The 10969-nt window shown below is 56.6% G+C and overlaps 1 protein-coding gene across 1 annotated transcript in view; it reads right to left on the bottom strand.

Annotated features, from left to right (window-relative positions):
* Positions 1-9784: 9784 nt before the first annotated feature.
* Positions 9785-10969, bottom strand: part of LMF1 (lipase maturation factor 1) — a 187339-nt gene continuing 186154 nt past the window's right edge. Inside the window, exon 11 of the mRNA XM_054390883.1 lies at positions 9785-10025. Coding sequence (XP_054246858.1) covers positions 9851-10025 — 175 coding nt within the window. The 3' untranslated portion in view covers positions 9785-9850. The remainder of the gene's footprint in view (positions 10026-10969) is intronic.

Below are 10969 nucleotides of genomic sequence, written 5' to 3'. Positions count from 1 at the left end.
TGGGGGGCAGACATCAGCTCTGCAGCCAGAGGACCTCAGTCCATCACTGTATCCTTGCTCTGAGCTACCCATGCTGCGTGGTGCCCATGGTGGGGCAGGAGACACAGCAGGGAACATAGCTCAGAGCCTTCAGCAGCATTTCACATAACCACTGGGATGTCCAGGAGAGCCCTCAGGGCCCCACTCACAGGTTCTGCTCTCTCCTGGCATTTGCTGTGAGCAGAAATGGCTCTACGGAGCAGGGAAGGAGAGTGAAGAAGGACCTCTGTGAAGGCACCAGGGGAAGGCATCCTCCGTCACCACCCAGAATCCCATCATGATGGTGGCTGGAAGGGACCTCTAGAGATCACTCAGTCCAAGCCCTGCTCCAGCAGGGCACCCACAGCAGCTTGCCCAGGGGCACAATGCCCAGCTGGGGTTGGAAGCTTTCCATCAGGAGATGCCACAACCTCTCTGGGCAGCCTGCTCCAGGGCTCCAGCACCCTCACACCAAAGAAGTTTCTCCTCCTGTTCAGATGGAACCTCCTGGGTTCCAGTTCGTGCCCCTTGCCCCTTGTCCTGTCCCTGGGCACCACTGAGCAGAGTCTGCCCCCAGCCTCTTGCCCCCCACCCTTTAGCACTGAACAGCTCTTGCTTCATCAGCATTGATGGGAATCCAACCCAACTCAACTTGTGCTGTGCTGCTCAGAGCCCCTTCCTGTGCTTCCTGAGAAGGGACCAAGCCCTCCTTGCCACCTCCTGCTCCCACCTCTTGTAGCAGAACTGCCCTGGCACACGGCTCCCTCCTGCTGCTGGTGGGCAGGACCAGCTCTGTGGAGTCACCTTGGGGCTGCTCCCTCCCACTGGAACACTTTGGATGCATCCTGCCCACCAGGAGCAGCAGGAGGAACGGGACTGGGAGGCTGCAGATACAACTCCTGCTGCCACACAGCATTTCTTAGGTTTGCCTCCTGTGGTTGCCATCCTCTTTTTCTCCCTGCCAAGCTTCCCTGCCCGGGCTCCTGGTGATGAACGACCTCGGAGGAGCCTGGCGCGTACCAGGTGCAGGCAGCTGCCAGGCTGCTTCCCCGGGGGTGCTGCAGATGGCTGCTCCCTGCCCAGATGCACGCTCCCTGCTCGCCCCTCCCCAGCCACACAGGGACAGAAAACTCAATGGATGAGAGCAGAGGAGCCAGCAGGAAGGGCTGAGGGGATGGCTCCAGGAGACGACCAAGCTGCCCGTGCCTCAGCCCAGGACCAGCAGGTCTGGACTCGCCAGGGCTGGCTGCAGCTTTGGCAAGGCTCCAGCTGGACCTGCATAGGGGTCCTGGGGCAAGGCTTGTCCCTGGGTTGTGCTCATTCCCAAAGGAGCTGGACCACAGAACTGTAGAATTGTTTGGGTTGAAAAACACCTTTGAGATCATCCAGTCCAACCCTTACCCAGCACTGCCAGGTCATCACCAACCCATGGCCCTCAGCACCACATCTCCACAGCTTGGAAACCCCTCCCTGGATGGGGACTCCACCACTGCCCTGGGCAGCCTGGGCCAGGCCTTACAAGCCCCTTCCAGGTAGAAATTGTTCCTCATGTCCAGCCTAATCTATGTTCAGTCCCATCCCTTTCACCTCCCCTGGGAGCATCTCTCCTCAGCCTGGACACAAGCCCCAAGGATGCTCTGGGTTGGGTCTGCACCACGTAACCAACCAAGCTCCCCTGGCCAGATCTGAAGGGACAAACTGATGCTCCTCAAAGGAAGGATCCAAAGCCACTCACCCAGCCCCGAAGCCTGGCATGGCTCCATGGCTGCCAGCTGAACACCAGGATTCCCAGAATCACAGAATGGCCTTCAGCAGGAAGGGACCTTAAAGACCATCCAGTTCCAACTTGCCTACCATGGGCAGGGACCAGGTTGCTCAAGGACTCATCCAGCCTGGTCCTCAGCACTTCCAGGGCTGAGGCATCCACAGCTTCCCTGGGCAATTCCCTCCTCTACAAAGCTGGGAATGTATCCAGCCCAGGTTGCTCCACGCTCTGTAAGGAGCAATTATTCCTTCCACAAGTGAAAGGGAATCAGAGCCATTCCCATAATCACCTACTGGATTTTATCAGCCTGTTTGGGTTAGGTTTGTGCCCCCTTGGCTAATCCTTAATTGATTCTTTAATCTCTACAACTCTTTTATTGACTGATACAAGAGGCACTTAGCCCAGCAGCAGCAGCAGGAGCAGAGCCTGCAGGCTGCCCCAAGCCCCATGGTGTGGTGCTTGGTGACCTCATCTGAAGCCAATGCTTTATTTGATCATCTATCACTTATTTATTATTCCAACTAACCACTTGCAGGTGCTGGGATTGCAGGGGGATTGTCCCAGCCACAGCCACACACAGGGAGAAGCTTAGCAGTGTGCAACCTTACCCTGAGCTGCTGCCAGGGAGGAAGCAGGTTCCCAGTTTGTGCCATGGGAAATGGGGGGAAATCTGATGTGCTGGTGATGCAAATCCCCCAAAGCTCACTGGTTACTGAAAGCTGAAGGCCTGGACTCGTCCTGACTGGAGGCTTACTGGGAGAAGGAAGCAGAGCAGGATGGAAAATCCTGATGCCATCATGGAGAGCTCTTCCAGAATCAGGGCTGGGGCACAACTCACTCAGAGAGGATTTGGTGCCACACATCACCTCCTGCCTCCCAACCTCTCTGCAAAATGAGGATTACTCTCCTGGCCAGGGAGGCAAATGGTCTCCTGGGGTGCATTGAGGAGAGTGTAGCCAGCAGATCTCCTGACCTCTACTCTGCCCCAGTGAGGCCACAGCTGGAGCACTGGGTCCAGTTCTGGGCTCCCCAGTTCAATACAGCCAAGAAACTGCTGGAGAGAGCCCAGCAGAGGCTACAGAGGTGATGAGGGGTCTGGAGCAGCTCTGTGAGAAGGAAATGCTGAGAGCCCTGGGGCTGAGAGCCTGCAGAAGAGCAGCCCCAGAGGGGAGCTGAGCAATGCTCAGCAAGAGATAAAGGACCTCTGGGGGACAAGAGGCTGGAGCCAGACTCTGCTCAGTGGTGCCCAGGGACAGGACAAGGGGCAAGGGGCACAAACTGGAACCCAGGAGGTCCATCTGAACAGGAGGAGAAACTTCTTTGCTGTGAGGGTGCTGAGCCCTGGAGCAAGCTGCCCAGAGAGGTTGTGGAGTCTCCTGGTCTGGAGAGCTTCCAACCCTCCCTGGGCAAGCTGCTGTGGGTGCCCTGCTGGAGCAAGGGGGTTGGATTGGATGATCTCCAGAGGTCTCTTCCAACCCCCCATGCTGGGGTTCTGTGTGATTCTGTGATGTTAGGCAGTGACAAGGCAGCAGGACATGGATGTCCCCACAGAGCCTTGCATCAGGCTGGCACAGACCTGGTCCTCAGAGGGTCAGCACTGGGATCACCAACTAGAGCAGTCCAGGTGGGCTCCAGAAGGCTCAGGCTGGCACCCCCAGTATCAGACCCTGCATAAATACAGACCATGGGGCTGGGGGTTACTTCTGGAACTGTCTGTCTTGGTTTTATGTTCTCACAGCCCTGGGGCAGGTTCCTGGCCCTTTGCCATGCCGTGGGACAAGGCAGGATGGAATGCACAGGGAACTGACTTCATCTTGGCACTGGGGAAGCCAGAAGCCACCTCATGGCACAAGGCTGCCAGAAAAACCTGACAGAGAGACCTCTCCAGCACAAAGCAGGAGGTTTGCTGCCTTCTCAGTCTGGGTGGGGTGGGGTGGGGGAGAGCTACTCCCACTGGACCCCCTGGCAGGCTGAACTGCTTCCCAAACTGGAGAGTCAGCAGCAGCTAGAGAGCAGCTCAGGAACTGACAGCCTGACTGGGAGACATTTAGCAAAGGGCTTTTAAGACCAATTAGTCCTGCATTAATCTCCAAGACTTTGGAGCTCAAAATCCCCCCAGGATTCAAGCCACTTAAAGCATTTTCCCAGTGAGGGAAGGGTTTGAGGATGAGGAGGATGGCTCCTGGGGAGCCTTGCTGGGAGCAGAGGAGGCAGATTTCCACATGATTTGCCCCCTTCACTTGGCCAAGCTCCTTCAAGCCTGCGAAGAGCCTCAGCAGAAGGGGAATGCGGTTATTTTGAGTGGCAAGACCCTGCTGTGGCTCCACTTTTAACCCCAGCTGGGTAACAAAATGAAAGCAGGGGGCTGGGAGCATCATTTTTTTCATTAAGCCCCAAATCGATCCATAATGAAAATAGACTTTTAATGGGAAAAGTTTAGTGCAAATGGAAGCTTTTAAAGACTCTTTTGACTGACAAGAACCTGAAGACCCTCCAGGAACTCCAGCCCAGAATAATCAGATTAAATGAAAACTAATATAGGATCCTGAAATTCATCCCATGCTGGTCTAAACTTGGAGCAGCTGGGAAATTTAGCCTACAGGTTTCTGCCTCATGCCCAGCAGTTCACACTCAATTGTTCAGCCTGACTTCATCTGCTGGGAAGGGAAAAGCTCTTCCCTTTCATATGGCTTAGAGCAGAGCCAGCTTCTCAGGGCAGCTGGGCTCCAACACACCCAGGCACCAACCATGGAATGGTTGTGGTTGGAAAAGACCTTTCAGATCAGAGTCTGCAGCCACTAAACCCAGCACTGCCAGGGCACCACCAACCCATGGCCCTCAGCACCACAGCTCCAGGGCTTGGAAACCCCTCCAGGGCTGGGGACTCCACCTCTGCCCTGGGCAGCCTGGGCCAGGCCTGGACAACCCTTTTGGGGAAGACATTTCTCCTAATGCCCAACCTAAACCTCATCTAGGAAAAGAGAATGAAAAATGAAGCTGCTGAGCTTTGATCCAACAGTGTCCCAGATGGGAACTTGAGGTGCTGAAGGGTGAGCAGCACAGCTACAAGCTCTCCTCAGCTCTGAGATCTAGCTGGACCTCAAGGAGATGAAGAAGGAGTGAGTGAGACTAGATCAGGCTCCAGATCAGGGGATAAGCTGGGAAAACACAGCCAGGATCAGAGAGTTGTCAGGGAGGGGTTCAGCTGATTGCTGTTTTGACTGATGGCCCAAAGGTCACAGCTGGGAGCTGGTGGAGTCTATGCTGCAACCCCAATCCTCTCTGCTGGGCTCTTGGGGGTGTCCCTGACCCTTCTTTAAAGAATCCTGGCTTCAGTTTTGGGCCTCACTGCAGGAAAGACATGGAGGGGCTGGACAGGGCCAGAGAAAGGCAACCAAGCTGGGGAAGGGTCTGGAGAACAGGGCTGGGGAGGAGCAGCTGAGGGAGCTGGGGGTGTTCAGCCTGGAGAAAAGGAGGCTGAGGAGAGACTTCATTGCCCTCTACAGCTCCCTGAGAGGAGGCTGCAGCCAGGTAGGGGCTGGGATCTGCTCCCTAGCCTCAGGTGATAGAAGGAGAGGAAATGACCTGAAACTGTGCCAGGGGAGGGTTAGGTTGGAGATGAGGAACAATTCCTTTGCTGCAAGAGCAGTCAGGGACTGGCACAGGCTGCCCAGGGAGGTGGTGGAGTCCCCACCCCTGGAGGTGTTCCAGGAATGTGTGGCCATGGCACCTGGGGACAGGGTTTGGTGGCCATGGTGGGGTTGGACTGGATGAGCTTAGAAGCCTTTTCCAACACAAACAGTTCTATGATTCTGCCTGAGGAAGAGGAGCCTGGCAGGAGCAGACCTCAGTCAGAGCCATCCTTCAGGCGGATTTACAGAGCACTGACTTGGGAACACCACAAACTTCTGCTTCCAGTGCACGGCTCGGGGCAGGGATGGGGTGGGGAGAAATCTGTCCCAGAAAACTTCCAGGCAAGCAGGTAAGACAATGTGGTCCCCATTTCCTCAATCCCTGGAAATAAAATGATCTCTTTTCTCCTTTTAAAATGCTGTCTCAGGGCAAGGTTTCTAATTTAATCCCCTGCATGCACCTTCCTCAGTGCCTTTGAGTGGGGATCCCCTTCCCAGCAGCACTCCACAGTGCAGAGGGAATTTCTGGTTTAGAAGAGAAAAGGAATGAAAAAAAAAATCACAACAACCCCAAACTGAACAACTCACAGCAAGCAGGAATGGGAATGCTGGTCTGGGTTCCATTACGCCTGACCCAGGGGTTGGAAACCAAAAGAAATTGATTAAGGTGGGGAAGGGGTGGTGGGGGGAGACCAGCACCATTTACTGCTGGTGAGCAGCCCATGAGGGATGTCCAGGGAATGTTCATCACCCATCATCATCATCATCCCCCACCCATCACCCATGCAGGGCTGCACCCTCCCCCACCATGCCACTACCAAGGCTCCCAGCTCCCTGGCACCAATGAAATGGGCCAGGGTTGCCCACTTGTGCCAGTTAGTTCCCACTAGAGCTGCAGGATAGGTGGAGGTGGGGAGCAGAGTGTGGCTGGGCTGCAGAGTCAGAGGATGGATGAAGGTGGGGATCACCCTGGCTTTGTGGAGAAGAACCCAAGGCAGGAATCCCTGGCACAGGGATGGACGCAGCCATGGGGGTAGGATCCAAATGGCTGTTGGCTGCAGCAAGCCCCTGCCCAGGAGTGGAGGTGCTGAGGAGGCAGGCCTGGTGCTGGTGGCAGGGCCCAGCCAGGCTCTGCAGTGTCAGCAGGGCTGCCCTGAGCTCTGGCAGGGTGCACAGTGCCCTTGCATGGAGGATTCCCCAATGCCATCGAGCCAGAGAGCACAGGGAGGGTTTGTGCTGCTCTTGGCCAACTCACCTGCCCAAAAAGTCCTACCCCAGATCCTGTGAGGGGGAGAAGTGGCCTGAGCTCCAGCCTTGCTCCAGGCATCCAGCTCCAGGGCTTGACTGCAGTCATGAGTGAAGAAGATCAAAACACAGCCAGGAAGCTTCTGATCCCTTCTGGCAGCTCCTGAGCTCAGCCAGCTGGAGATGCTCAGGATGAAGCTGTGCCTTATCCCCCATGCCCATGGAGATCCCAGTGGCCACAACCTGCTCTCCATCACCCCCAGCTCCAAGCCACGAAGGATGCTGATGGGAGCCAGATGCAGGCCTGTGGTGTTCTCCCTGGTCCCTCCACGTGGTGATGGGAACAAAAGGTTGTCCCATTGCTCACTGGAGAGCATTGCCTGGCAGAGCACTCCAGCTCTGGCAGATACCTAGCACAGCACAGTTGAGTCATAAATGTGATTGACCATTTGGAGAGCTCCAGACACTGTTCCAAGCCCCACAGCTGGACTCTGTGTCTTGGTTTGTGTCAGCTGGGGACTGCACAGGACCTCCCCAGGCCTCAGCCAAGAGCAGCAACAGCTTGCAGAAGCATGGTGGCTCTGAGCCATGGGTTTGGCATCTCTGTTGCCATCATGGTTTTGCCAGGTGCCCAGAGCCAGCCAGGGCCTCCCTGCCTGCTGGCTCATCCTGGGACCCCCCAGAGGTCACAGGGACCTCCCAGACCTCACAGGACCCTGCAGCCTCCCAGCTCCCAGGTGTAAGGTCACATAAGGCTCTTCCTGCTGCTTACAGCCAGCCCAAGCTTCCTGCTCCTGCCAGCCAGGCAGGAAAAGCAACCACAGAGCAAAAGAGAGTCCCAGGAAAACAGCCTTGAATGCACCGGGGAAAGGGGAAAGGGAAGGGGAAAGGGGGAAGGGGAAAGTGGGAAGGGGGAAGGGGGAAGGGGGAAGCAGAAAGGAGGAGGGGGAAGGGGAAAGGAGGAGGGAGAAGGGGAAAGGAGGAGGGAGAAGGGGAAAGGGGGAAAGGGGGAAGGGGAAGGTTGTGCCCCTGGGCTCAGCAGGCTGGTGACCAGACACCTGGACAGGACACCAGGCACTCCTTCAAGCACAGTAAGTGTCACAACACCCAGGACTCTCATTTATCACCTCTCACCTCAGTCCCATGGGAGCTGGCATGCCTCTGGTAAGCCACGGCAGGGCAGGCATCAAGGGACTATGCCTGGGGCTGGGCTGCCCTCCTGGGGCTGGGCTGCCCTCCCAGTGCTGCCACTTTCCCTTTTTAACACTTCCAGGAGAAATCAGAGCTGAGTGAAGCTCCCACTAGTTACTGCAGAGCTGCTTGCTTGAATCCCTTCCCATCAACACCCTCAGTAGTGCCCACTTGGGATGCACACTGAAAAAGGGAGGGAGGAATGTGTAAAGTGGCACTTTGGTGCCCATGCTGCCCCATGCCAGTGCTGCTGCTGGCTTTACCTACTGGTTTGAGTTTGGTTTTCTTTACAAACCACATCCTTCCAGCACATCTAAGAGATGTGGGCACCACTTCTCCCTCCGATGGTGCCCACTGCTCCCTGCCAGGACTGAACCACTTCAGAGCCCAGCACACAGCACATCGCTTGGGCTGACTTTGCTCTGGAAGGGTGAAAGCCTCATTGCCAACCCTCAGGACACTGGAATTCTTCTCCAGGGGGTTGCAAGAGGAACATCACTGCAAAAACCCACTGGGAGAAGCCTGGCAAGCCCCTTTCTGTGTTTCTCCTTGCCCTTGCCTGCCTGCTGCATGGCCATGTGGACCATGCCTGGGGGATGCTCAGCTCCTCCTGAACACTGCTCAGTCAGATGTGTCCAGCACCAAACTCCCCCAGCTCCCCAGGGAGGTGGAGTTCAGCCCCAGAGCCACCACCAGAAAGCAGCAGTTAAAAGCCCCAGGCTAAGCAAAGAGGAAGGTAAAGCCCAGCATGGCTGCACTTCAACAAGGCCTGTTCAGAGGAGCTGGGGCTGGCACAGACTTGGTGACTCCAGGAGCACCTGCAGCAGTGCCATGGGACTGCTGTGGTGGCTGCAAAGGGCTGTGCTTGTCCCAGGGCTGAGTCACAGAGCCCCCCTGGCAGCTCCCTGCAAGGAGCTGGTTTGGGTTCCTCAGCAAAGCTCTGCAGGCAGAGCTGACACAGCTGGGAGCTCTCTCTTGCTCTGCTCTTTCTGGTACCCTGTGAGGAGGAAGGTGCCAGGCAGAAGCTGCTAACGAGCCCCCAGGTATTGGACACTGCCCTGGCCACTTGCTGGCACATTCCTGCTCAAGCTTCCCTCCCACCACCAGGATTTTGGGGTTCACCAAACAATACCCACATGGTGGGACAACTTGGGGTGACTTCAGACACAGCCTGAGATGAGGGAAGGCTGCAAAGCAAACAGGAGGGACAGGGAAAGCCAGGGTGAGGTCCCAGGGTGTGCTCTGGTGACAATCTGTGGGGCATCTGGGCCGTGCCCAGCAGGCAGGACAGGTAGCTCAGACTGAGCATGCACCTGTGGTGAGATGGTGGCAACTGGGCCCCTTCCAGGGGGACAGAGTGGGGACAGCTGTGTGGGAACAAAGCAGCTTTGATGGCTCAGTACTGGTGGTAGGATGGGATGGGGTGGGATGGGATGGGATGGGATGGGTCAGGCTGGGCTGGCATTGGATGGGGATGGGATGAATGGAATGGGATAGGATAGCATGGTGGGGGATGGGATAAAGGAGCAGTGCCCCATGCTGAGCCACCTCCTGACTCTCAGCCTGACACCAGACCCCAGGGGAACTTTAGAGCCCTGGAAGGCACTCAGTGAGGCAGGAGACCATGCCAAAAATCTGCCTTGGTGCCCCTGCAGCTATCCCCCAGTGCAGTGGTGTCAGGGAAAGCAACACTCCCAGCTACCCAAACCTTCTCATACCATGTGTTCACCTTTCCCCCCAGTTCTAGAGCTGATGGTTTCCAAATGGCACAGCCAGGCAAAGCAAACCAGGCAGCAGGCACGGCCATGGTGAGAAGGACATGGAGAGAGATGAGAAAAACCAGAGCACAGCAGCAGGTGGGCTGGGAACCTTCTGTAAAGGATATGCAAACAAGGAAATGGATCAGAAATACAGAGAGGCAAGATGTGTCCTTTTAAGGGAGCTGGCTGCTGCCCCTCTTCCCCAGCTGGTGCCTCTTGACCTTGCTCATCCTCTTCCATCAGTGCCCCCCAGGGTAGGGCCAGCCTCTGTCTTCATAAAACTTCTTCAAGCCTTGGAGGTTGACAGGAGGAAAGTAAGGACCAAGCCTCTTCCGAATCCACCACCTGCCCTCGCTGGCATGCCTTCCTCCAGGCTGGCTGAACTTGTACTTGAAGTGTTCTCCACGGATCCACCTGCACAGATACAAGGCACAGACTGCTCAGGAGGGGCTGCTGGAGCTGGAAGGGTGACTGACCCCACTGATGGCCCTCTGGATGGAGAGAACAGCCTGGCTGGCTCCCACATCCCTGTGCTGCAGCCAGCCAGCCTTGCAGTACCTGCAGGAGAACTGGAGAGGGACTTGTGCTGAGGGCCTGTGGTGACAGGAGGAGGGGCAATGGTTTGAAACGAGAGCAGGGCAGGTTTAGACTGCAGATGAGGAAGAAACTCTTTAGTGAGGGTGGTGAGACACTGGCACAGGCTGCCCAGGGAGGCTGTGGATGCCTCAGCCCTGGAAGTGCTCAAGACCAGGAGGGATGAGGCTTTGAGCAACCTGGGCTGGTGGGAGTTGGAAGTGGATGAGCTTTAAGGTCCCTTCCAACTCAAACCATTCTATGAACACCCCCCACCCCCACCCCTCCCTTTACAAACAAGTTTGAAAGACTAATAATAAAAGCAGGAAAATTACTTCCCCCCCGCCTCCTGTTCTGAGAGTAACTCCGAGTAACTCAGGAGTAACTCTGTGACTCTGCCTTTCTGCCCAGGACACTTTAAGCTGCAGCTCCTCCAGCATCCCCCTGTCCCAGGCAGCAGCAGCAGCAGGAGCAGCAGGAGCAGGAGCAGCAACAGCAGCAGGAGCAGCAGCAGGAGCAGCAGGAGGAGGAGCAGCAGCAGCAGCAGGAGCAGCAGCAGCAGGAGCAGCAGCAGCAGCAGCAGGAGCAGCAGCAGCAGCAGGAGCAGGAGCAGCAGGAGCAGCAGCAGCAGGAGCAGCAGGAGCAGCAGCAGCAGCAGGAGCAGCAGCAGCAGCAGGAGCAGCAGCAGCAGCAGCAGCAGGAGCAGCAGCAGCAGCAGCAGGAGCAGCAGCAGCAGCAGCAGCAGGAGCAGGAGCAGCAGCAGCAGCAGCAGCAGGAGCAGGAGC

Source organism: Indicator indicator, chromosome 22 (assembly GCF_027791375.1).
Source record: "Indicator indicator isolate 239-I01 chromosome 22, UM_Iind_1.1, whole genome shotgun sequence".
In the NCBI taxonomy this organism is placed as follows: domain Eukaryota; kingdom Metazoa; phylum Chordata; class Aves; order Piciformes; family Indicatoridae; genus Indicator; species Indicator indicator.
Note: the sequence above shows the minus strand (reverse complement) of the source record. Positions and strands in the feature narration are given on the sequence as shown.